The 27,314-nt window shown below is 44.9% G+C and overlaps 2 protein-coding genes across 7 annotated transcripts in view; one reads left to right on the forward strand and one right to left on the reverse strand.

Annotated features, from left to right (window-relative positions):
• The first annotated feature begins 4,385 nt into the window (after positions 1–4,385).
• Positions 4,386–19,079, forward strand: TMEM150B (transmembrane protein 150B). Of its 6 annotated transcripts, none has more exons than XM_061590118.1 (7): positions 4,386–4,470; positions 7,195–7,272; positions 9,634–9,693; positions 10,747–10,814; positions 15,098–15,225; positions 15,438–15,615; positions 16,519–19,079. In XM_061590118.1, the coding sequence occupies exons 2-7, from the start codon at positions 7,208–7,210 to the stop codon at positions 16,716–16,718; spliced, it is 699 nt and encodes a 232-aa protein (XP_061446102.1). In that variant the 5' UTR covers positions 4,386–4,470; positions 7,195–7,207; the 3' UTR covers positions 16,719–19,079. The 6 variants fall into 6 exon arrangements, with proteins under 6 accessions (XP_061446102.1, XP_061446104.1, XP_061446103.1 ...); XM_061590120.1 differs by lacking the exon at positions 4,386–4,470 and adding an exon at positions 6,493–6,511; XM_061590119.1 differs by lacking the exon at positions 4,386–4,470 and adding an exon at positions 6,776–6,825.
• A 185-nt stretch (positions 19,080–19,264) lies between these two features.
• BRSK1 (BR serine/threonine kinase 1) overlaps positions 19,265–27,314 on the reverse strand; it is a 65,928-nt gene continuing 57,878 nt past the window's right edge. The window contains exons 16-20 of the mRNA XM_061590124.1: positions 26,855–26,903; positions 26,403–26,526; positions 25,610–25,790; positions 24,000–24,089; positions 19,265–22,703 (exon numbers count right to left, since the gene is read on the reverse strand). Coding sequence (XP_061446108.1) covers positions 22,519–22,703; positions 24,000–24,089; positions 25,610–25,790; positions 26,403–26,526; positions 26,855–26,903 — 629 coding nt within the window. The 3' untranslated portion in view covers positions 19,265–22,518. The remainder of the gene's footprint in view (positions 22,704–23,999; positions 24,090–25,609; positions 25,791–26,402; positions 26,527–26,854; positions 26,904–27,314) is intronic.

Raw genomic sequence — 27,314 nt, forward strand, 5'->3', positions numbered from 1 at the left:
TCTGAAGCATTAAGTAATCTGGAAGTTTGAAGCATCTCACCAGCCCCAGCATTCCCCAGCTAAAGCTTATTTGGGCTGAGTGCTGGCTGGGCTACTCATGAGTAAGCAGGAATGGAAGGAGATCTATCCATTTCAGTCCTCTCATTTCTTCATTTTTTTAATCTTCAGTTCTCCACATTTTTACATCAATTTGCTAATATTATTTTTTAAAGAAAGTTCATCAGCTTTTCAGCTAGCAAACACATTTGGGTATGCAGTTTTGACTGATGTACACATTTTTGCAAGCAGTTTTCCCTAATACGTTATTATGTTATTTTCACTAATATATTCATTTTTGATATACGCTTCCTCTTCATCTATGCATTTTTGTAAAGATTGGTTGGAGAACTCTACGGCAAAACTCAGATACATGTAAATTTCAAAGGATGGCTCTATTTTGGGCCTCATATTGTTTTGGAAAGGGTGAATTGGATAGATTCAGCTTTAAATGTGAACGGAATCAACTTTCTTCCTCGTCCCTATGACTAAGGAGTTGCAGGGCTGCTTCTTTGGAACAGGTTTAGAAGAAGGCAACATGGATGATCAGGGGAATGGAAACAAAGCCCTGTGATGAGACACTGAAAGAACTGGGCATGTTTAGCTTTGAGAAGAGAAGACTGAGGGGAGATATGATAGCACTCTCCAAGTACTTAAAAGGTTGCCACACGGAGGAGGGCCGGGATCTCTTCTCGATAGTCCCAGAATTCAGGACATGGAATAATGGGCTCAAGTTACAGGAGGCCAGATTTTGGCTGAACATCAAGAAAGACTTCCTATCAGAGCAGAATGACAATGAAACCAGTGACCTAGGGTGGTGGTGGGCTCTCCAGCACTGGAGACATTCAAGAGGCAGCTGGACAGCCACCTGTCAGGGATGCTTTAAGTTGGATTCCTGTCTTGAGCAGGGGGTTGGTCTCGATGGCCTTATGGGCCCCTTCCAACTCTGCTATTCTAGGATTCTTCCTCCTGTCCTCACATCCTCCATACATAGATTGGAGGTGGGGGGGGGGAGAGAGAGGAGGCTGAGGCAGAGAAGGGAGGCTTGCTTAAGGCTAGCTAGTGAGTTCACAGCAGAGAAGAGATTCAAACGATGGACTTCCTGATTCCTACCACAGTCTCTTAGCCAGCTGTTTTTCTGTGCATCATCATTGGCATCCCTTGCAGTGTATGTTTCTTAAGCAAGACCTAGCTAGATAATACTGCTGATGCCATTCTCATTATTCCTATAACTGTTCTGCATTGTTTGGTTATTGCATTTGAAATACACAAAGCAAAACCAGAAAGGATTAAATAATAATAATAATGAAAAGAATGTCTGCCTGTTGTAGCGTGGCAGATGTTCTGACTTTGCAAATAGATGTACTTGCAAAACACATTTTTTAAAAAGATGGGCTCTCCCATTTATTCCTCCAAGTGCCATAATCTGCATTTGTAAACAGTAAATCTATGAAAGCTGACTTGCCTATTATTTCCTCGGATGAATCCTCTTTGACTTTTTGCAGACAGAATAAATTCATTCTTGTCTTATCTGCTGTGTTCTTACATTCTCTCCTGCTCTGTGGACAACTGTATTATGATCAGTCTGGAAAATAAATATAATCTCAACTATTCAGTTGTGCCTATACTGGACTCAGGCAACAATTTTATGCAAGTGAATTTTGAAGGATGGCTATGTTTTGGTTCTCATAATGGTTCAGAAAACGTGGCTTCTTATAAATTCAGCATAAAATGCAAACCAATTTGAATTTCTTCCCCATTCCCACTCCCAATATAGCCTAGAAAAACATTAACTCGTCGTTTCAATCCATTTCACTCCAAACTCTATCCATTTCACATATGGCTGTTTGGTCCTCAATATTTCCACAATTTGTGAAACTTCCTTAGGTTACCAACATAAACAGAGCTGTGAGTATCCAGATTCCTTAATTGCCTTTAGCCTCCATCTCCGTAACAGAAACAACATCTGCAATTTTGTCAATTTGCTCGACGTCTCGTCTATCCACTCCTCCTGGCAACAAAGAGAAAATTGGTCTGTACAGAATCATTCAGCTCCTTTTCCATCTCTGCCTGGATTCTTCCCAAAGTCTCTCCTGCTGTGTCTCCGTCAGAACTCTTCCGGACCCTCCCTGTATCCAGTAGTGTAGTGGCAAATTCAGAAGTGCAAGGTCCCTACATGTTAATCACAGCCATGCTCCCCCCCGCTTCTTCTTTTTTTGCTGTGGGGTTGAGAATGAGATCTCCCGAACATTTTGCAGAAGGGCAAATCCCCCAAATGTCTAGAAATGCACAAGGAGACATTTTCACCAACTAGCACTGTTTGACACAGCACTCAGTTCCCCCATTACAGAAGTGGCAGAAACGTGCAGGCGGAGGGAGGTGTGCGGCAGCTGTGAAAAAGGCAAATTCCATGCAAGGGATCATTAGGAAAGATCTTGAAAATAAAACTGCTGACATCATAATGCCGTTATACAAATCTATGGTGCAGCCGCATTTGGAATATTGTGCATGGTTCTGATTGCCTCGCCTCAAAAAGGATATTGTAGAGATGGAAGAGGTTCAGAAATGGTCCCCCAAAATGATCAAGGGGATGGAGTGACTCCCCTATGAGGAAAGGTTACAGCATTTGGGGCTTTTTAGTTTAGAGAAAAGGCAAGTAAGAGGTAACATGATGAGAGTGTAAACAATTTTGCATGGCATGGAGAATGTGGATAGAGAAAAGTTTCCCCCTCTCATAACACTAGAACTCATGGACATTCAATGAAGCTGAATGTTGGAAGATTCAGACAGACAAAAGAAAGTACTTCACACAGCGCATAGTTCAGCTATGGGATTTGCTCTCATAAGAGGCCATGATGGCCACCAACTTGGATGGCTTTAAAACAGGATTAGACAAATTCATGGAGGATAAGGCTAACAGTGGCTACTAGCCATGCTGCCTGTGCTCTGCCACCATAGTCTGAGGCAGTATGCTTCTGAAACCCAGCTGCCAGTAGTCGCAGGTGGGGAGAGTGCTCTTGCACTGAGGTTCTGCTGGTAGGCTTCCCATAGTCATCTGGGTAGCCACCGTGAGAACAGGATGCTGGACTAGATGGTCCATTGGCCTAATCCAGCAGGACTCTTCTTATGTCCTTATGAAGTCAGATGCTAAAAATACAACATGGTTACCTTCATCTTGGCAGATAGGAAAACTGAGTAAGCATCAGCCACTTCCCATGAATGTATGTGTCCCATAAGAAGAGCCCCGATAGATTAGATCAAAGGTCCCTCCAGTCCAGCATTCTGTTCTTACAGCGGCCAGTCAGATACCGATGGGAAGCCTGCAAGCAGCACAGGTCTCCTGCTCATGTCCCCCATTAACTGGGGCTGCGTACACACTATGGATTTAAAGCACATTATTTCCCCTCAAGAATCCTGGGAACTATAGTTTCTTCCTCACAGAGCTACAGTCTCCAGCACCCTTACCAAACTATAGTACCCAGGATTTTTTGGAGGAAATAATGTGCTTTAAATGTATGGTGTGTATTCAGAAGCATGCTGCCTCCAATACTGGCAGAATGAAATATAGCCATCATAGGGCTAGTAGCTACTGATGGCCTTCTCCTCCATGAATTTCTTCAACCCTCTTTTAAAGCTATCCAGGTTGGCAGACATCGCTATGGCCACATTCACACTATATTTTTATTTCACTTCCCCAAAGAATCCTGGGAAGTGTAGTTTGTGAAAGGAGCTGAGAGCTGTTAGGAGACTCCGGTTCTCCTTACAGAGCTACATTTATCAGAGTGGTTTAACAGACTATCCTTCCCTGAGAACTCTGGGAACTGTCACTCTCTGAGACAAATAGGGGCTTCAGGGGCTGTATGGCAGGGCTGTGCCAAACAGCTCTGATCGCCAATAGAGGGGGATAGCCACAGGGCTTAGGAGAAATGGCTGGGACTGGGTTGTCAGGGCTATGCCCCCCCAAGCATCTACCATATGAGGCAATTGCCTTACTGTATCTAATGGCAGGGCCGACCTTGCTACTCAAGTGGAGCTCTTAAAGCTGCAGCCTCTGTCGCCCTTTTTGGCAACATTGCCTGCCGTAAGATATTTTTAGATGGCATTTGTTTCTTGTGTCTTCTGCCATTTTATTTTTAAAAGGCAGTGGGGTAAGCCATGGTGAACCTCTTTTGCCATCAGCCAGAGTCAGTGGCAGATGGTTCCCACTGGGACTGGTAGGGCCGAATGTAAAGAGCCCAACCGTAGGTGGAGCCGGAGCCAATCACAGGCAGAGCCGACGGATTTCAGATTTCGTTCCCATTCTCCTCCCTCTTGAATTCTATAAAAGCAGCATTGAGGCTACAGGGAGGAAGCTGAGAGGCATGGCCGCCCCCTGAGCACGTTGTAAGTAAGAAAGCAGGCAGGCAGGCGGGAGCTGACTAAGGGCAGACAGAGGTTTGTTTGTTTATTTATTTATTTATTTGTATCCCACCCTTCCTCCTAGCAGGAGCCCAGGGCAGCAAACAAAGCCCTAAAAACACTTTAAAACTTCATAAAAACAGATCTTAAAATACATTAAAACAAAACAGTGTTAAAAACATTTTTTTTAAAAAAAACAACTTTAAAAAGGGGTTAAAACATTATTAAAAAACATAAGCAATTCTAACACAGACGCAGACTGGGATAGGTCTCAACCTAAAAGGCTTGTTGACAGAGGAAAGTCTTCCAAAGGTGCCGAAAAGACAGCAGAGATGGCAGGGCAGGGCAGGGCCCCTTTTGGCCAAACAGACCAGCCTCCACTGGGCAGAGGAAAGGCTGTTATTCCAGCCATGCCCCTTTCAGAGTTGGACTAAAGTTGCCATTCTGTAGTAGGAAGAACACCCCTGCCCGAGTTGCTTGTTTTGTGCTTTGTCAACACACCCTTCCCCTTAGGGTGGCCTGGCGCCAAAGGGGCCAGCCCTCTTGTAGCTTTTATCAGTTGAATAGATGAGAGAATTGCAGGACAACCTACACTTGCTCATAGTTCCTCTTCTATGCCACTTTTACTAGGTGCAGGAGACCAGGCCCCTTTAGCACCTGGCTGTTCTACTTACCTGTGAAGTCAAAAATAAGGCATTCACAGGAAACAAACTCGAGGGCTTCAGCACCACTAAATAGCCCCCTGTCCCCCCCTCACACACACACAACATAGGAACAGACATCAGATTTCCCTTTCTTTCTCTTTCTGGTCTTATGCTATATGGAAAAGCAGGGACCAATTTGCAAGCCTATTATGGCTTTCAGGCAGCATAAAATAAAACCTCTAAACCAGGGGTAGCTAACACAGGGCCCTTCAGATGTTGGTGGACTACAACTCCCATAATCCCTGACGGTTGGCCTTGCTGTTTGGGGCTGATGGGAGTTGGAATCAAACAACATCTGGAGATGGGATGTACAGGTTACCCCCCATGTCACACAGGAAGCAGAATGGATGGCAGGAAACAGGCAGGAGGAGCTGCGTCAGCTGTTGTCTCCTGCTGCACTGAGAGATTTAAAGGATCATCTCCGATTTTGATTTTGGCACCCTCTAGGTTTGGAGGCTCCAGACATTACATCAAACCTAGATAATGTCTCTTATTTCAAGACTCCAGAATTTCTCTGTGGAAATGCTGCTGTGATTCTGGCTCCTGAGTGCTGGCACCTTCCCTGCCCCTGACTCTTGGATGCCACTTACCTGCAGCAGAATCCAGGAATCTTACCTCCCAACGCCCCCAACACTGCTCTCGAAATCTCCTCAGGTCCCTCCAGGCATTCTTTTTTTATTGTACGTTCATGAGGAGTTGCACTCATGGTGGCTTGAGGACAGTTATACACAACCCCTCTTTCAATACTGTCTGGGCCTGCAAAAGTTTTGGGGCGGACATACTGCTTTGTTTCCAACTGGTGCATGTCCCATAACTTCGATCCTATAACAAATATTGCAGTTGGTCCCCCCCACACACACACTGTTGTTGCACTATAACATGAGTGCCCCACCAGATGGCCAAATCAGAGAAATAACAATGAAGAAGCATCAGAGAACAACAACAACAAAAGAGAGAATGGTGTGTGGGCAGTCCAGTACAACTCCACCTCTAAGGCACTATTACCATGTCAGTGACTGCAGAATATACCTGCAAAAAACCCAAACAAACTAGTCTGGAGGGACCCCTTGCAAAGAATCCAGTAATCCTAGTTTTCTGTTAGAATGCAACACGCCACACTGATGAACCATGGCACACACACACACCTCTTTTGCGCAAAGTTCCTTTTATGTGGCCATGGAACAGTCCTCCTGGGGGACAAAAGTCCCACACTAATAGCACCATCACAATGCCCTTTGCCCACTCCCAAGAGCCAAAGCCGGGGCAGGTTCTTTATAAGAAGGTGCCCTGGCACACTATGCTTTCCATCTGCTGGAAAAAAAGGCTTGTCCCTGGACAGGGGGAAAAGGACACAGCTAGCCGATAATCCCAGGGTAAGGAAACCCTCAATATTCCAAAGCTCTGCAGATTCAAAAGAGAAATAGAATCCAGAAACCCTGATTTCTAGATCCCCTGTTCCAAAGTTCCACACGGATCCCCTGGCTTTCCCAGTTCCCACATGGTATAATTTGTAGCCAGGAACATACCAGTTCCCAAGTGCTGATGTAGCTAGAGGCTTACCCAGATTTTAGGACACACACACCCCACTCTGCATGGCCTTTTGCTTTAAAAACTTTTGCTTTGATTACTGGCAGGAGCTCAGCCATGCCGGATGGTGGCTGAGTGATAGGTGTGGCAAGGGAAGTTCGTAAGTATACAGTTTGCAGAAATCTCCCTTGCGGTGGTGGTGCTTTTAATTCCTGTAGCATAGAGCAAGGCAGGAACTTTCTGGAGACAAGCAATGAGACCCCCAGAACTTAGCAGTATTTTGCAATTGTCTAGTCCCTGAGCCTAGCCAAAGAATCCAGGAGTCCTGCCTTGCCCATTTCTTCAAACCCCAAAGGTTCTAAGAGCTAGTCTGTCTGCTCCATCAAGTCACAATAGGGCCCTAGATCCCAGAGAGCTGGCATTTTTCCCAGGCTCACTTCAGCTGTATCTCACCCTGTCCCCCAAAGAACCCAGGAACTGTGGCTCACCTGGCTGCGCTTGATGATTTCCTTATCTTTTTCATCTTCAGGTCTTCTGCCACCATGTGGCTCTGGGCTCTGCTTCCTGTGCTCCTAGCTGTGTGGGGTACTGTCGGCTTCTGGGTTGTGTGAGTAATAATAAATGAAATTAAATGGGTTGACTCCCAGGTGGGGGTGGGGGGCTCATGGCTTAAGCCCAAGACCAGCTGAGCTGTATCAGTAAATGGGGATATGTCAATTCAGATTGGGAATCAGCATGGTAGCAGGGAAGGACTGTTGCTCAGTGGGAGGGTACCAGTTTTGCATGTAGAAGATTCTTTGTTCAATTGTGGGCATTTTCAGCTAAAAGGATCAGGTGATGGGAATGACCACTTCTTGCCTGTGATTCTGGAGAGGCAGCCAGTCAAAGTCTCCAATGCTGGGCTAGATAGATAGTCTGGCCTGGTTTTGGCAGCTTTCCTGTGTTCTTCTAGCAACACAAGTTAATTACAGTCTAGCAAAGGTTTCCCCTGGAGGTCAAATTCCTAGTGGAAAAGGGGACTTGCCAACTCTGAACTGACCCCTTTAACAGTGTTTGTTCTGCAGCAATTGGCAGGTGGTTGTGTTTAGAATTAGACCCATAGGAGAAGCTTCCTTTGCTGATATCTGTTGTACCAAATCTCTGTTTTAAAGGGACAAGAACTTGCTCATTTTTTCTTTTCTTTTTTTAAATTTGGCAACCTTATAGCGATATGAAACCAGGTGGGTGCATGTATGCATGTATGTGTGTGTGTCTATGCATGTATGTGTGTGTGTGTATGCATGTGCATGCACTTTGGTAGCCCTTTGCTAGCCAGCTTGGTCCCCCTTATGCAAAGGATATAGAATTCTGTGGTGTTGCTGTTTTTAAATCATAACAAATGGCACCAATTTGCTCTGTTTCATATGATATGCATGTGTTATTTTGGCAGCTCCAGTCCTTTGTGACCGGAGCTTGGAAGTAACTAGTTACAAGTAACGAATTACTTGTAATTTATTACTTTTTTGAGTAACTAGTGGGTAACTTCATTACATTTTGCTGGTAATAGAACAAGTAGTAACTTCATTACTTTTGAGGAGTAATTGTAATGTTTCCAGCATTACTTTTGCGCATTACTTGGGGTAGGGGAATTCTTCTGCTCCTCTGATTTGTGAATAAAACTCATGTGCTTCAAATTGGGTTTCTGTGTAGTGCTGTTCTTCCTTCATGCTCTGTGGGTGCTTAGGAGGCAATGAGGGAGAAGGTGGAGAGCAGGATGGGGTGGAGAAAACAATTGTTTAAAAATTGACAGGAGTGGAAGGAGAAAAGAGCTGGAGGCAATATATATATATGTATACACACACACACACACACACACAAATATGTGTGTTGGGGTATCATCATTGCTGGGGGTAGGGTGAGGGGATGTGAGATTCTGTTATGCCATTCTGTTAATCTTATGGATAAAAAAAAACATTCTACTACCCTCTCTGTGTGTGTGCTTATTTTTAATGTTGTTTTCGGCTACTTAGATGTGCAGCAGCCAAGGCCAGCACTTTGTAGGCAATTGTGTTTTTTTAAAGTAACTAAAATGCAATTGTAGCAATTACTTTTGAGTAAAAGTAAAGCAATCAGTTACTTTCAGAGCAATTGTAATTGTAACGGTAATTTCTACTTTTGGGGGGCCATGTAACTGTAATTTATTACTTTTTAAAAGTAATCTTCCAAGCTTGCTTTGTGCCATAGGACAAAATCTGGAAAGGCCCGGCTAGGGTGAGCTGCCTTTAACTTCTAATAAGGCATTGCAGGTCTTTGGCCTTATCTTGACTGCCTGATGTTTGAAGGCTAGTTCTATACTTGTCTTCTCTTCCCCCATGCCTGCTGTTTTGTATAGTTAAACAACAATGACCCACAAGTATCCAGGATTCTCTCTTGGCAAGGAAACTAGTCCTACAACCTCTGCATTGGGGTGCTTCCAAAATGACCACTATTGAGCATTTATTTTTGATTTTGATTTGAGCATTTGATTTGTTTTCAGGGAGATTAGATGGTGTTGGCTATTTAACGAGCAGTCATTCTGATTGTTTGCAGGGAGGTTAGGTGACACTTGTGTCAAAGCAAGTGTTATCCTGCACTTTCCACTGCAGTTTGCTATCACTTTCCTTACCGCAAAAAGTCTGATCTTTCGGAAAAGCTGGTTTGTTGCACAAGACCTCCCAATCAATGATAACTGCATGACCTGAACTTGTCAGTATGTGATTGAATCCCACTTGAAAATAGCAAGTCTGAGACCGCGGTGGGTGTGTGGTGTGTGTGGTGTGTGTGGTGTGTGTGGTGTGTGTGGTGTGTGTGGTGTGTGTGGTGTGTGTGGTGTGTGTGGTGTGTGTGAGCAGTATGTGAAACAGTACTATTTAAGTTTATTAGCAATAATAAAAACGAGCTTTGGTTTGGCAACTCCACCTGTTTCATGGGATTCCTTTTTTCCCTTCAGGTATGCCATGGCGGTGGCAAATGGCTCTGTAAACATCACAGAAGCTTTTCCATATATCAGGTATGGATTGAGTGGATTTCTTAGAAACCCTTCCACCACCCCCTCCCAAAAAGAAGAAGCCCCTGTTCAGATCAACTTCAACAGGGTCCTTCTCTTCAGGAAGTCAGGTTACTGAGCAGAACCTTTTGGAGTCTTATAGAAGAGGCCAACCTTCACCAACCCAGTGCCCTCCAGATATTTTGATCTACAGCCCCATGAGCCCTAGTCAGCATGGTTTCTGTGTGAAATGGGGAGGGGGGTCCATCTTGTCCTGCACCTCCACCAGCAGAAGATCTTGGTCAGGCCTGAGGAGGAGGCCTGGAATCTGGCCTCATGCAGGCCTGACTAGACCACCCGGCAGTTGACTTCCAATGTTTCAGACCCAGGACTCACTTTTAGCCCAAACAAGCATTTGAAGACCCACTTCTTCTTTTTTACCCTATATATGTGGAGCGGGAACCCTTTTTGGAGCAGTGAACCAGATCTTTGTTTTCCCCCACCCTGCCACACCAACTTTGCCCCACCTGTCAATCATCTGATGTCATGATGATGCCAGATGACTGCAGAGAACGCATTGACAAAGCAGCACTAAGCAAGATTGAACTCTCTGATTGCCAGCTGATGAGCGGAGGATTCAGTCCTGCTCTTTGCAGGGGTCTCTGTCGGGAATCTACTGCAGAAGCAGCTCCCACCAGGACTGAACACCACACCCGCCCATCAGCTGATGTCAACCAGTGATGTCAGCTGATGGACAGATGGGCTTGGTTTGGAGAAATACCCTCGTAGACCAAATTGGACCTCCTGGCAGGCCAAGATTGGCCTGCAGGTTGGAGGCTCCCCACTTGTGGGGTATATGGATGGTGAAAGGGCAGTTGTTACAACCTACCTTGGATAAGGCCATGATCCAGTGGTGGGTCTCTCTCCACTAACTGAAGAAGACTAATGAACTAGGGTTGTTTTTGTATGTTGGATTCCTTATAACTGATGGAAGGAAAGCAGAAGGGGGGATCTAAGGGGCCACCTTCTAAATTTGGTTCCAGTCTGCATGAAATTTCCAAACTTGTCTCCCTTCAGCACGTGTGGCTCCTACCCACCCCAGAGCTGCCTCTTTGGTCAAGTTCTTAATCTAGGAGCTTTTTTAGGTAAGCCCAGTCTCTCATTGTCGTCTTTACCCTGTTGTTGCCATATGCCTCTGTCTGCATTTATCAGGGAGAGTCCTGGCTTTTCAGTATGGGGGTGGAGAACCCTTTTCAGCTGAAGGGCCACGTTCCCTTCTGGGCAGCCTTCCAGGGGCCACATGTCAGTGATGGGTGTAACTAGAGGCAAGAGCAAGTGGAGCAATTAATGTAAATTTTACCTTTGTACGATAGGCTACATTCTAGCCGTGCTCTCCATCCTGACAAGCAAGAGGTAGTATCCGAGTTCCAGGGCACGTTCTAGCCAGGCAAAAACACGCAAGGAGGGTACAAAGCAAGGCTGGTGAGGGGTGTGTCTGGGGAGAGTCTCAGGGGCCAAACGTTTGTTCCTCACTCCTGTTTTCTTTCTTATCTCTGGTCAACAACTGTCCATGTTTTTGCCCTTGGAGGCTGCCCTGCGAGGATGTCTGTGCAGCTGGGTGGGAGGGAGCGGAGAAGAATTCCATGTTAGGGATCATTAGGAAAGGGACTGAAAAGAAAACTGCCAGTGCCATACGGCCTTTATACAAATCTGTGCTGCAACCACACTTGGGAATATGCCCCTCAGACAAAATATTTGTTGACCTGGGAAAGGTGTAGAAAAGGAGGAGGAGGAGATGGCAACTGTTTTACTAGGAAAGGTCACAGACTTTGAGGCTTTTTAGTTTAGGAACAAAGCAAGTAAAGGGGAGAGATATGATAGAGAAAGTGGATAGAGGGATATTTTCTTCCCTCTGGAACCTGGGGTCATCCAGTGAATCTGCACATTGAAAGATTCTGGACAGACAAAAGAGAGGACTTCATTTCACAGTGCATAGTTAAACACTGGAACTTGCCCCCACAAGAAGCAGTGATGGCCATCAACTTAGATGGCTTTAAAAGAGGACGAGACCAATGCAGGGAGGATAGTTATCAATGGGTACATTCTGCTTCCACGGTCAGAGGCAGTGTGCGTCTGAATGCCAGTTGCTGTGAATTGCAAGTGGAGAGCGGACTGATGTCCTGCTTGTGGCCTTCCCATCGGCATCTTGGTGTCCACAGTGGGAACGGGAGGCTGGACTATGTGAATCTTCTCTCTGATCCTGCAGGGCTCTTCTTATGACCTGTTAGAGGAGTTGTTCTTCAAGGTTCAGTTTCCATTTCTAGGCATTTAATCTCTGAGGAGGAGGCGGGGCTTAATGTATTTTGTCTCATGCAGGCACATGAGCACTTTATGTGCCCAGGATCACAGTCCTAAGTAAAGTGGGGCTTCCTTCTGAGTAAATATACGTAGGATTGGACTGTATGGCACCATGTATGTAGTGCGCAGTCAGCTGCTTTTAAGCACTGCAGCTGCTGAAGTATATTTTGAGCTCTTCACATAAAAGCATAAGAAGAGTCCTGCTAGATCCGGCCCATCTAATCCGACTTCCATTCCCTACAGTGGCCAACCAGATGGCTATGGGAAGCCCAAAAGCAGGGCATGAGTGCAACAGTACTTTCCCCGCTCATGTTCCCCAGCAACAGGTATTCAGATGAGACATTCCACCTTTGATATGAGAGTATGGAGCTGCCATCAACCGTCCCCATAGAGGAGTTGCTCCACCCCTTGATGATCTTGGTTGTCCTTATCCATTTCCAGGTCTGCAATATCCTCCTTCAGGTGAGGCAACCAGACTTATACATAGTAGTATATTCCATGTGTGGTCAGTCATTCCATAGACTTCTATAACAGTATTATGATATTGGCAGTTTTATTTTCAGTTCCTTTCCTAATGTTCCCTAACACGGAATTCGCCTTTTTTTTTCACAGCTGGGTCGACGTCTTCATCAAGTTATCCATCATGACCCCAAGATCTCTTTCCTGGTCAGTCATTGCCAGCTCAGACCCTAAACATAGTGTGGCTAGGATTTTTTTTGCCTCAATGTGCATTGCTTTATACTTGGGCTGCCTGCACAATACATATATTTAAAGCATATGGCTTTCCCCAGATAATCCTGGGCACTGTAGTTTACTCCTCACAGAGCTACAGTTCCCAGCACCCGTAACAAACAACAGTTCCCAGGATTCTCTGGGGGGAGTTATGGGCTTTAAATGTATGGTGTGTATGCAGCCTTAAAGGGAAGCCCTGCTGGACCAGATCAAGGGTTGTAGTCAACTAATTTTTACTCCGAGTAGACCCATTTAATGTAATGGATCTTAGTCATGGCCATAAATTTCAGTGGGCCTACTCTGAGCAGGGATGGGGGGGAAATGTGATTGCATTTAAAACCGAATCTGTCAAATTTGCATTTTCCAAAAGAATATGAGCAACAAAACACAACCTTCTTTGAAATCTGCATTTATCTAAATTTTGTAATGCAGTTCTCTAACCAAACAATGCTTACAAAAATGTATATATTGGGGGGAAATGTGCATACGAATGAATATAGTAGTAAAGATAACATACAAAAAAGCCTTATATTAGGAGAAATTGTTTGCAAAAATGTGCTCATTAGGCAAAACTAATGCATGCACAAATGTGTTTATTAGGAGAAATTCGCACTAATATGCTGAGGATTTTTTAAAAAAACTGCAAACTGCTGCAGAACTGAATTTAGGACTGAAAAAATGAGAAACTGAGAGAACCGAAACTGACAGATCTTTCCATCATCCCTAACTCTTGAGTTATGTTAGATAAATACACCACAGATTCACCTAGTCCAGCAATTTTGGGTGATATTCAATGCTAGTCCTGCTCAGAGTAGACCCACTGATATTAACAGACATCACTAACTTAGGTTCATTAATTTCAGTGGGTCTACTCTGAGTAGGACTTGGTTGAATACAACCCTTTGCTTCCAACCATAGCTAATCAGATACCTGCAGGAAATCCATAGTCAGGCCATGAAGGTAATAGCCTTTCCTTATTGTTTATCCCAGAGCAACATGTATTTCAAAGGTATGCTGCCTGTGAGGATTGAGATTCCATTAATCTATCATGGCCAGTAGTCCATAAATTTTGACTTATCCCTCCATAAATTTCTTATTTGCCTTTAAAGCCATCCAAACCTGTGGCCAACCCATGTGAGCAATGAATTCCATAAACTGTGCAACTTCATTATGTGTGGAAAAAGTAATTCCTTCTCTGAGTCCAGCTGCCAATCAATGGAACTCAGGGTCCTTTGATGCTAATATTATTGAGACAGGACAAATAACTGTCTTTCTCCACACAATGCGTAATTTTTGCTGACTTCTATAATTACAGCAGTGGAATCCATTCTGGGTTTTAGTCTGAACTTTCAAGGAGCTCTCAAAGGTGCTGAAAGCTCCTTGAAAGTTCAGACTAATAGCTGGAGCGGATTCCACTGCCCCACTGACATGGGACCACCAGGTGCCACTGATATATATAAAACTAAAAAGCCTTCAATGCTTTATTCCTTTATTCATAGGGAAGGTGCTGCAGTTCATCCATCCAGATCCTTTTGCTTGCCCTCTTTCTGCACCTTTTGCATTTCTACAATACCTTTTTTTTTTAAGATGGGGTGACCAGGAATGGATGCTGCTACCTCTGAACTGGCATGGTCTGGCTCAGAAGGCTACTGGGACTGAATTTATACTTGCACTCTGTTGCTGATGTTTCCGCTGGAAGCACCATTTGCCCTTTCCCCTGGTGGGTTCCAGTATTGGGTCTCCTTTTGTTACTATTGATTATTCCTGTGGCTATTAGGGACATCCAAGAGCCCCTTGTGTTAAATGCACAGAGTAGACATTTCTTGCATTCAAACTAGCTGCACTTCTGTTTTTCCAACTGAAATCAGCATCCAGGTAAATGTAGGGCTTTTCAAAACCCTTTTCACATTCAAGGTTTGTGTGGCACGCATTGTTACCGAAAGCTAGAGGCTTTAGGGCAACCTCAACTTCCATAGAAAATCAAAGCTAAATTCTGCAAGCTGTATAAATTGTGTAAATTCCTTGCACTTGCATACTTTTCCTCTTCTGCTTGTCATGGGGAGGAAGAATTATGCCTCCAGACAACCTGAAATTTTGCTGACTTAACTTCTATTCTCCCATCTCATGGACTAGAAACTTGCTCTTTTAAAAAAAATCAAAGCCTTTGTCTAATTCCCACTTTTTGAAGTATCAGAGTTGAGTATATATATCCCTGTTCAAACACAGCTGCAACCTCCATAGCCCTTTTTACCTGAGAATGTATTTTAGCAAATGAAAACATGGGTCTTATCAGGCTCAGTAATTTAACTGAGTGAACTTAGTGTGGTATCTCTTCCAGGCGCGGTGATCTGCTTTCTGAAGTACCAACAGGTGCAGGATTATGGCTGCCACTCCCGCTTAAATCTAGCTGGGCTTGTTCTAGGCCTGCTTTGTGCCTTTGGGTCATCTCTTGTGGGCAATTTCCAGGTAAAACGCTGCAGGGGGAGGACAGAGATAGATAGACAAGCCTGTCATAAAATGAGGGGGATTATTTAGCTAACACTGAGGAAAGTCAGGAGTCAGGGCTTGTGGATTTCACTAAAGACCCTGCTATTTCGCACTCCCACCAGTAATTTAAACACTGAGTGGGATGGGGTGGGATTGCTCTGTTGATCTGTTCTGTTCTCTTCCCCCTACAGCAATATAACCAGCTGGAAACCCATCTCTTTGGGGCCTTCTTGGCTTTTGTGGTGGGCATCCTTTATTTCTGGGTCCAAACGTTTCTGACCGAGCGAGTGAAGCCAAGACATGGAGGACTGTGGATTGGGCCCCTCAGATTCTCCCTCAGCTTCTGTGGCTCTGCCTTCCTCATTGCCAGTATCCTGAATAAGGCATCATAAAGATGGAGATGGGGAGGCTGTTAGTTTAGAGCGGAGCAGAGTGGTGGTGGTGGGGAGAGAAGGAAGGGCTTCTAAGAAAGTGAAGGATCAGGATTGAGTTGTATTTTTAGTATTAACATAATGAAGCTCAGGTCTAGTTGATGTGGGAGTTGGAGGACACAGAACAGAGGTGAAACTGCACTTATTTGTTGCCGCAAGCTGCTGTTTAGCCTCAGTGGAACTGGAGGGGGGGGGAGATATATTTAAAACCTTAGAGCCTGGCGTCAAGTGGTCCCAAAGAATTAAAAAATTACTGAATATTCATTAGGAGCCTGGACAACCCAGAAGCTAGGAGTTGGCATGGTTGGACACCAACCAGGGCCAGCCCTGGCACGGGTGTGTGTGTGGAGAGGCACTACTGGCAACAGTTCATTAGCTCTGTTTCTGCCTATTTGTTCACCCTCTTGCTGGCCCAAAGGGGACGGGCAAACGAGGAACATTAGCTGCTGCTGTCATCGCCACTCACTTGCCAGCTTCATCCCTGTCAAGTGGCAGACATGGCAATGAGGAGGCTGCGGCCTACTGCATGCATCTTGTTCAAGAGCCCTCCCCCCAGCTCCAAAAAAACTGGAGCCAGCCTTGGACACTTCCTAGGCCTGCCTAAGGTTGCATACACACCATACATTTAGAGCACATTACTATACACACACACCCAAAGAATCCTGGGAACTGTAGTTTGTTAAGCATGCCAGGAATTGTAGCTCTGTAAGGGGCAAGCTACAGTTCCCAGGATTCTTTGAAGTGGGGGATGTCATTTAAATGTGTGTGTGCAGCTTAGATCTATTTTGGGATTAACAGACACGCCAGCTGGCTTCCTTCTCCTTGACTCCTTTCATCCCAGCGGTTGTCCTCTTTTATTTGAGACTGGATTCTGAGGCAGCCTACTGTGAATGGGCTCTGGCCATGGACCTGTTTCTGCTCTTTGGCCTCTTTGCGGTGGATTTTTGGCATGTGGGGACCTGCTCAGTCCACGTGCATCACCAGCGGGCAGACGGAGAAGCTGAGGATGTCCAGGCATCAACACAGACTCTCCCACTCTGATACCTCCTATGGACCAGGGTGGGGAAAGGGTTTCCATGAACCTATCTGCACATAGTTGGATGACTTTTCTGGCAGGCAGGATCATGCCCCACCATGACCTGTTAATGCCGGGTGAAGTAGTTCCCAGCTTTTTTCTAAGGGTGGGGAAAGAGGATCTTAAAACAGTGTCTTGTGGGACAGCCTACAGATACATTCTGCCATTCTGGAGAGTCTTCCCAACTGTCACTCCTCAAAGGATCTTAAGCGTCCTTTGTAACATGCAGCTGTGACCTTCCGCTGATTGAGAAGTGCTGGTTCTTTGCCTTCCCCCTCACAAAAATGATCTACCTGGCACTTCTTCCGCAAACCAATATTTTAAAGTGCCTGTTTTATTTTCTGCCAGCCTTCCTCCCACTGGTGGCCGTATAATCTTCTGGTCATCCCTGCCAATTCTTCAACTTATCCATTGCCACACCGCTGTCTATGAACACCCAGTGGGGTAGTAGGGGTGCAGGTACAAATCATCTTTGGGTGAAACGTGCATCAGCAACATCTGCCATCAGCTGATGTGACCAAACCCTGGCTTTCTCTACTACATGGATAGGGCTAGTAATTCTTTGCAGCATGGATGAGGGGCTGTTCTTTCCTCTGCTCCACAGTAAAATATGGGAGGGGGAAGAACAGTGAGAGAAAAACTCCTTCTCCAGAGCCTGGTTCAGTGTGATGGCTCTTGCTGCCCCAGTTAATGGTCTGGTCAAACTGTGCCAAGTTGTTCAGGCACAGAGCCTCACACAAGTTTAAGCAGTAGCCTGGCACAGTAGCTTGTGTCTTCCTACTCTCTAGACACACACCTATGGACATGAATTGCTGTTCATTGAAGCCATTGTGCAGAAGGATAAAATATTGTGTCAGAAAGGCCAGGTCCAGCACCTTGAAACTCACACTTTTGTCTCGTACATCTCCAATCACATTCAGGTGGATGAATCCAGGTTCTTTTCTTTCTGGTACTGGGAATGCCAACTCAACAACTTTGGGTGTCTTTCCTCTGATGGACAAGAAGGCACCACCCTCCTTTGCCCTCCTATATCCTATTATATGAATGAATACTGAATTCTGAGACTCTCCTATTATATGTTCCCAATGAGGCTTTGCTCAAACCATTCTTCCACACGTGGAAACTAAGTCCCTCTGTCCCCTCCCTGGCAAACTTTTTTTAAAAAAAACAAACTCTTTGTCATAAGAGCATTCTCAGCTACTTTATCTATTGCTAGGCTCTATTCTGGTCTTGGAGCATTCAGGACTTCCTGCCTAGAGATAAAAGTTATTCCTATCTTACAGCTAGGAACTGAGCCTCCAGTCTCATTTCTTTCCTTTCCGATGGAAGGTGAATTGATAAAGTGAAAGACTCAGACTTCTATTGACGGAAGAGCTTATTTTGTTGCCCTAAAACCAGAACTGCTGCAGCAGGGTTAATGCAATGCCAGTCAGTGCTGCTTTAGGTGCAGTATTAAAAGAGCTAAATACCATTTGGCATCTTCTCTGATATTTCTTTTTAGGAAGGACTTAAGGGATTTGGGGCTGAGAGGGTAAGATTTCTAAAGGGGATCTACGGCTAAAGTGGATTCTTGTGTTCTGATGTACCATAGAGGAATATAGTTTTGTCTTTCATTGGGGAACAGCCCCAAATCCCAGGGATGGGATCTCAAAAATACGTTTCCCACATATCCTCTGTTCAGCTGCTCTTTTCATCTGATGTGCATACCTTTCATTTCCCATCCTCTCACACACACTATGATCTACGTACACTTGCTAGCTCTTCACTTTGCATGCACAGCACCCAGGCTCCATATGTGTTCACTCACACAGGGCCAGCCGCACTCTACTCACTACTTTTACTTCACACCAGGGTTGGGAAGCCTATGGCCCTCCAGCTGTTTTTGGACTCCAATTCCCCTCAGCCTCCGTCAGCCTGACCAATGGTCAGGGAGATGTAGTTCAAAGACATCTGGAGGGCCACAGGCTCCCCATCCTTGCTATAAACACACATGGGGTACCCAAAGCTCATTTGCTCTGGCCAGATTCACAACCGGGCACTCTCCTTTGTGCTTCCTTTCTATGCTGCTTCCTGTACTAGCATTGCCCTCCTCTAGGACCCTTGCCTCGCCCCATGGTGCTGTCATACAGATGTTAGCAGAGCATTGTGTGAAGAAGCAACTGGGCAGCAGTCCCTGTAGCAGTGCAGCAACGCATGAATCAGGCCTCTCATTCACTTGCTCTCCCCCTCCCACTTGCAAGTTGCCTGCAGACTGAACATCATCTAGCCACATTTGGGCATGTGCACCGAGCATGCTTTCTCTGTCTTATGCACAGCATCTATCCTCATATACCCACCGGCCACACTTACAATCCAAATGTCCACATTTTATACACCTATCCAATCTACTTTTATTTAGGCAGAGTGCCCATCCCACACTCACATACCCACAGAGCCTTGAACTTACTGCAGGCGTAGGTCACATCCACACCATACATTTAATGCACATGATTCCCCCCCAAGAATCCTGGGAACTAGTTTGTTAAGTTTGCTGGGCATTGTAGCTCTGTGAGGAGTAAACTACAGGTCCCAGGACTCTTTGTGGGAGGGAAGCCATGTGCTTTAAATGTATGGTGTGGGTGTAACCATAGTCTCCATGAGCTACAGGTCGTATCCACACAATATATTTAACAAAGAATCCTGGGAACTGTAGTTTGCCCCACATAGAACTACAATTCCCACCATCCTTAACAAACTACCGTTCCCAGGATTCTTTGGGGGAAGCCATATGTTTTAAATGTACAGTGTGGATGTCAACATAGTCACTTTTACACAACTAGCATCCCCACACCAATAACTGATGTAAACATTCATCTATTTTGAGTAGACCTCACCTAGTGAGGATGGCTCATTTTCTAAGACCTCAGGGGTGATTTAATCAACTCTTGTGAGAATATGTGCGAAAAGGCCACCTCATCGTGTGGCCATCCCAAAAGTTGTGCATTCAGAATCTACCTGGATCTTCTCCAAAGAAGCCCTGTGGAGATGCTCGCCTTGATCCAACCAGAGCCATGACCCCTACAAAGAATGAATGGGTCCTTTCGCTTCCCTCATGCCCCACCCTGGCAAGTTGGAAGTGAAGGCAACACCTCCTGAAGGTTGGGTGGAAATAGCGCTTGGTAAGTCTCAGCACCAAGGAAACATTTGAGTGATTGTTTGTATTTTTTCTTCTTCTGAGCAATAATTAGACCCCAGAGATGACAGGACTTAGGAGGGGGTTGGGCAGTCGGAGGGAGGGGTGGAGAGGAGATGGGTGGTGGTATTTTTGTGTGTGCGATAAGGCTGGATTCACAAAAAGGAGAAAGAGGATGGACAGACACAGGGTGGAGGGTAGGGTAGGGAGGTTACATACAGTTAATCTCCTGTTCATGTGCACGCCCGCATGCGCCATTGTCGCCCACATCCTGTGCTACCCCTCCCAGCTGAAAGAAGAGAGTCACCCAGAGCAGGATGGAGGAGGAAGAATGGTTAGAAGCAGGATTGCTTTTGTCAAATCCCCCCCCCTTGCAAACACATCCTATTGCAGTGTCACAACCTGGACTCCGTTCCCAGATGTATGGATGCCCCCTTTGGTCTTTGAGCCTGCTGTTGCTTCCAGTTCTGCTCCTTCGGCCTCTGCACCTTCTGCTACTCCTTTGTGTGAATGCCGCTCATGGTCCAAAGGGATCCTGCCTCAGGGCCTGTCTTTGATGCCCTTCGAGTTGGCGTCGAATGTATACATCTAAGGCCTAGGCCTGGTGTCTCGGGGGTTCATCTGCCTTCTGGCAAGACCACAGCATGTTCAAAACACCCCACCTCTGCCCCCACCCTCCTCATAGTGCCTTGTGCATATGGATGCCCAACATTAGGAAAAGGAAGCGGGGGGGTGCAGGAGGGGAGTCATTTACCCACCAAGAGCTCTGACAGGGTGGCTAAAATTACACGAGACAGAAGCTAGAGATCAGTATCCATGGAATTTTGCAGGCCAATAGAGATGTTTAAAATGCCAAAGGTTGCCTACCTTAGGGTGGATGAGGAACAGAACAGAACAGAAACAGAATTATTTACTAAAATGTGCCCTTTTTGTTTTTGGAAATACAGGAGTAGCCGAAATAGTTTTGATTTTAAAAACCTGCATAAAATAACAATATGTCTTTAAATTGGGTGAGAGAAGCCTATTTAAATCTGTTTTTGTTTGATCAGCCACCTTTTTTAAAATTTGAAGCCATGATATTCGTAACCTTTGAAAATTGAAGGTTTTTGTGGTGCTTGTTTTTTTAAGTTACCAAAGTCAGCGCAACATATCTTTTTTCCAAAATGTGGAAAGAAAATCCTCCTCAGTGGAGTGTGGTGAAACTGTTAAAAGGAAACAATCTGATTGGCAAAAGGTTACTGCTTATTTGGGGGACCCCTGCTCCCCCTTTGTGTCATTTTCCAGTTTGGAGTTATTGTTGAGTCCTGCTCTCACACTGCATAATCTGTGAAGGAATCGTAAAATACCCTTTTAGCAGTGAATGTGATGGGTGATCATACAAGTCTGACAGTCCTGCCTGTTTAAACTAAATAAAAGGCATCCACACCAATCCAGAACTCAAGTTAAGGGTTAGGAATGGAAAATTAAAACAACCACATTGTTGTAATTGTTTCACAAACCCAAAGAATAGTAATTTAAGAATATTGTTGACTATTCTTGGGCATGCAAACATACTTTTTTAAACAATTTATCAACTTCCTAAAAGTTTAGGGTTTTGTTCATTGTCAGAGCTTTTAGGTAATTCTTTTAGTACATTTCTCCTTTTAGTAAATCTGCAAAATGTCAGTTCTCAGTAAACTGGTTTAATAAATAGAATCACAAAATTGTTTGGGTTATATGCATTTATGTGAGTTTTCATTTTGGCTCCCCTTTTGAAATTCAGATTTGATATCATTTTTTAAATTACCAGTTTGGAGGAGAGTTTTTCAAACTTTGCTTCTTAAACAGTTCCAATAAATAGTTAAGTTTCACCTCTCAACTGGCAATAACTCATTAAAAAACAATCACCACTAATTAGTTTCTCAAAGCAGGAAAATTAAAAGAGAAGTCGGAAGGGAAGGGAAATTTCTTTCCTGCAACAATCAGTTTTCCTATTAGTTCTGTCTCGTGATTTTAGCTACGGCTGCCGTTATCCTGCAAATAGTGGAGGGTACCACAGAGGCCGCAGAAGGAAAAGCTGGAGAAAGAATGCCTTGTGGCAAGGACCAAACAGAAATCAGGAGGGAGTCTGTGAAAAAGGATCAAGTAAATAAAGACACCCACCTCCCCTCTCCCCCACCACAACCAAAGAATAGGATGAAAACCCCCAAACCCCACCGGCTCCTGCCCGGTTTTCTCCTTCTCTTCCTTCCCCCATTTGATTTCTTTTTTTTTCGGTCCACCATCCTTTTCTCTCTCTCTCCATTTTATGTTATTTTTTCCCCTTCTGTTCTTTTGTAGATTTGTTTTGTTTTCTGTTAACTATTTACAAGTTCACAGTATGGGCCGCTCCCAAGATGGCAACTTTCCGCTCCTGGGGTGAGACAGAGTTGTTAAACTTGAGCCAAACCCCAACCCCACCCCGCCCCTTTGCGTCTCTGGTGGGGCCTTTACCCATCTGTACGGTTCGTTGGCTCCTTCTGTCCATCTGGAGCAGCTCTAGCTATTTCCAGGGGCATGGAGTTGGCTTCCTTCAGCTGCTTTTCCCCTGAGCCACCCCAGTGCTGCCCCAGATGTCACGGCTGCTGTGGGGACGGGGGTGACGGTTGCTGGACTTGAGTCCCATTGGACGAGACGAGCTTCTTGTCTTTGGAGCCGCGTCGATGGTGTTCAGATGAGACATCGGATTCGGAGCGCCGAGACGGTTGGCAGCTGCGGGTTGGGGTGCCTGGCAAGCGGGACTGCTGCCCATTCTTCTCATCTGAAAGCAGAGGGAAGAAGTTCAAACTTCAGGTTAATCTCACAAGAGTAAGGTGCCCCTTAGTGCTATTCAGGGCACCCCAAGTTCCAACAGTGCTTTTTCTACTGCTTTCTATGTCACAGTAACTATGGACCCCTCCAGACTGGTGTTTTGTTGTGGATGTATTCTGCCACATGTTCGCAACACAATGATAGTGCATTAGAGGTGAGTTTCTTCTCCTTTTGTTCTTCAATGCTTCCCCAAAGTTACCACATTATTTGCTGTCCACAGGGGCTATAGCACAACAAAACGGGAGAAGAAAAAGGTATGAAAAGTTGCGGGATTTCAGCAAGATGCTACCAGATGTGCACCAATTGGAGATGAAGCAGTGTGACTGCCCTGAAACTCTTGTAGGTACCAAGAGTGTTGAATGTGGGATTGTGTGTGACTGCCCTGATAGCATCATGAGCACAAATCATCATGAATGTGCAATAAAAAGGACATCTGGAGGGGTCCTAAATTTCAAGATACCCCATTTGAAAGAAGTACCCACGTTAAACTGTTGCAGCAAACACACACACAAAGGCTGTGTACACACACCATACATTTAAAGCACATTTTCACTGGGAACTGCAGCTTGTTAAAGGTGCTGGGAATTGTAGTTCTGAGAGAGGTAAACTACAGTTCCCAGGATTCTTTGGTGGTGGTGAGGAAATGTCCTTTAAATGTATGGTGCTTATGCAGGAAAAGTTAATGGCATCCACATTTATTGCAGCATAATGTTTTGTGGACCAGAGATAAAAGGCACAAAGAACGCAAAAACCCTGATGCATCAGTTCCGTCTAGTCCAACATCCTCCAGAAAGCCCACAGGCAGGGCACAGAGACAATAGGTCTCCCCTGCTGTTACTCCACAGCAACTGCTTTCTGGAGGTACACTGCTTCTGAAGCTGGAGGCTCCACACAGCCATAATACTAACTATTGATAGACTTCTCCTCCTAAAGGAATTTGTCTAATTCCCCTTTTATGGCCAACTAAGCTAGCAGTCATCAGCACCTCTCATAGCAGTAAGTTCCTTACGTTAATTAGTTGAAGGGGGCAACAATTAACATGCCTCTTTTGAAAAGGCATGGGCAGCAGCAGTGCCTACCATACTGTTCATATGAGGTTGCATCCCACAAAGTGATAGAGTAGACCCATTCAAACTAATGGGGCTAAATTAGTCATCTCCATTACTTTTAATAAATCTACTCTGAGAAGGACTAACATTGTATATGAATCACTGAGTGTGAAGTAGGGATATAAAATAACACTTACCAGCAAGGGCTTGCACAGAAGGCTGGTCGTGTGTGCTCAGCAATTGCGCCTGGATCGTTTCCACAACTCGCTTAAACCGGCGGCTGGGACCTATGAAGGTACACACAGGCATACAGGTCAGGAAGGGAACTAGATCTCCTGGACAGCCCCCCAAGGATGGATTCCTGGAGTAGGACACGGTTGGGGCCCCATGGTGGGAAGATGGGGTCATAAGTGGGGTGTAAAAAGGATCTGCAGTTCTCAAACTCCTGCTGAACTCTGTTTGTGTGTTTAAGACTTCATTAATATTAGAGATATTAAGGCTTTAATTTCTCTGTTTTGTTAGACACTGTAATAAATATATGGCTTTAGGATGAGCTGCATCTTTCTGGGCCTGAGAACAAACTTGTCTGAAGTGCTGTGTGATGTTTTAAAAATTCTCTCTCTCTCTGTCTTTGAGTGACACACACACACACACACACACCCCTCTCTCTCTCCCTTCAGAATTACAATTGCACTATGCCAGTGACAACTGGAAGATGAATAAATTTGGATTTCCAAGCCAGATGTCCATGTCTTCTGGGATAGGTGCCACTTTGCCTCTGGAGAGGGTTGATGTTCAGGGTACATCCCATTGTATGTGTGAAATCTGATCTTCCCTCCAAGGAAACTGGGATCTCCTTATCTATTGTGAGTATATCTACAATAAAACTTTAAATCAGTTTAAAAGGAGTTGTTGTCTCATATGAGGCACTAATAATCTCTAAACAGGACCCTTAGCACTCTTGCAAAACTATGAATTCCCCAAGATTTTTTGGCTGAAACCATGAAGGTAAAAACCGGTGAAAAGCTTATGTAACATATGCCTGGCCCCTGAGTACCATAGATATATCAGAATTCACTACCAAGCGTGAACCAGATCAAACCAGGATCTTCCCACTAGCTTTGTGGAACATCTCTAGAACTCATCAGCACAATGTGTTACTACTCCTTTTGTCAACCCTTAGGAAGTGCAAATAAGAAAATGGGAACCATCTTGAGCTTCATCTTTGATGGTAGGGTCAGCAGATTCAAAGACGGGAGTTATCATATGGAAAGGGAAGTTACAGGGCCCAATATAACAACTGTTCAGGAGACTGCTCACACATTTGCAGGGATATCTTATGTTGTTTAGGTTGTTTTTTAACTGTTTTTAATTATGTGTTTAAATTTGTTGCAACCCATCCTGGGACTTTGGGAGAAGGGTGGGTAATAAATTCTAATAATAATAATATTTGCAGCAATAATGACTAGAAACTTGCTTTTATTTTTTTAAAATGTCCTTTCCTAGGGAACCCTGGAAAATGTAAGCCTGTGAGGAACATAGTATATCTCTGCCACTAAAAAGGCTAGAAACTTTGTTTTTCTTTTAAAGAAAGACCAGGGTCTGACCAATTTTAGCTTGTCATAATTGCCAGCCCATACTTTTGGCTAACGCTAATCCTGCCCTGAGAATATAGAAAATGTACATACAATGCAAAACATCTCTAAAAAGAAAGGTAATTCGGTTTTTCTATCTGCATGTGGACAAGGCATCCAGTAAATTCAATGGATCCCCAAGGCCACTCAAAGGAGGATCCCATGGCACTCACCTGAGATGAGGGTGAAGGTGACCGAATAGATTCCGCTGTCCTTGTGCGCCTCCCCACCCTCGGAGTAGCTGATGTCGACTTGGAACTTGACGGGTTTCTGGAAGACGGAGGGGCCACCTGACGACTTATATTCGGCCCGGAAGCTTGTTTGGGATACAACGCTGTGACTCAGGCTGGGGATCTGTGGATGTGATGGAAGTCAGGAGATGCCAACCCACAAGCAGAGAAGTGTGAATCTGTCATTTTCTATTTCTATCCATTTCTTACTTTTCCAGTCTTAAGTTCAGTTCTCCACATTTCCACAACAGCTTGTAATTTTTTTAGAAAAAGTCATCATGAAAATTCATCAGCATTTTAGTGCAAATTTCTCCTAATATGCACATTTTTGTATGCAATTTTTCCTAATACACACATGATTGCAAAGCGGTTTTCTCTAATATATTTTGGTTTTTTACATATTATTTCAATAATCTATGCATACTTTACCCTAGCAAATGCATTTTCATACCTACATTACATGGCTGGAAAACTGCATTGCAAAATTCAGGGAATTTCAAAGGATTTGGTTCACATATTGTTTCAGAAATTGCAAATTTTGTAGGGTCCCCTTTAAATGCAAACTGCATCAAATTTCTCTCCCATCCCTACCCACAAGCCATTAGATGGAAGTCACTCCTTCCAGGATCCTACTAATTCCACCACTGTCCTCATCACCTGCTAGGCCGCATCTCACTAGCCATCCCTAGGCCATTCTTCATAATCTCCCCCTCCCTCCCTGGCCCTCAGCACTCACCGAGAGGAAGGCGTGCACAATATCAGCCTTGATGGAGCTCAGGGGTTTGTCTTTGATGACCACAAAGATTTGTTCCTCTTTGTCTAGGTTGATAAAATTCCCAAACCAGGATTTCTTGGCTAGCCTTGAAAGGAGCAAAGCGGTACAGGAAGGCTGTGATAATTTGAGAAGAAACACGGCAAAGAGGGGTGGGAGATACACTGCTTGTTCCCAGTGACGCATGTCCTGTGACGCTGGCGCAACCACAATGTGCAACCATAGCACGCACTCCTGGGATGGGTGTACTTGGTGCGGGGCGGCGGGGGAGATCTGGATCCCCCATACCAACAACCACACACGTATTGTGGAATCAAATCATCTTCTAGTAAGGAATGTGGTTAAAGAACCAGGAAGTGAGGGAAAGGGTTTGAATTATCATCTCCTTCCCACCGTCACTGCCTTCTGATACTCACTCAGGGGATGACTCTGGAGTAAGACTGGACATTTCTTCTGGAGTGGGAACTGCAGGGCATGGAGGAGAAACATAAAATATAAAACAGGAACAAGCTTGAGCCCTTTCCCACCAACCCTTCAAAGCACAGGCTGCATTTGCTACCAGACCCTGGGGGCAAGAGCAAAGGATGACTGTAATGTCCACATCCCCTAACTTGCAGCTCAGTGGGAGAGTGTCTGCTTTGCATGCAAAAGGTGTCAAGGCTAGTTGCTGGCATCTCCAGATAGGGCTGGGAAAGACTCCCTGCCTGAACCTCTGGTGCCAGTCCGTGTATTGAATGGACCTTTGGTCTGACTCAGTATAAGGCAGCTTCCTAGGTTGCTGTTCCACACATTCCACTCTTCTCTCACACTCATCTGACATATCCTTTATACCAGAAGTGGGGAACCTCTGGCCCACAGGCCAATTTTGGCCCATGA

This window comes from Rhineura floridana, chromosome 11, assembly GCF_030035675.1.
Source record: "Rhineura floridana isolate rRhiFlo1 chromosome 11, rRhiFlo1.hap2, whole genome shotgun sequence".
NCBI lineage: Eukaryota > Metazoa > Chordata > Lepidosauria > Squamata > Rhineuridae > Rhineura > Rhineura floridana.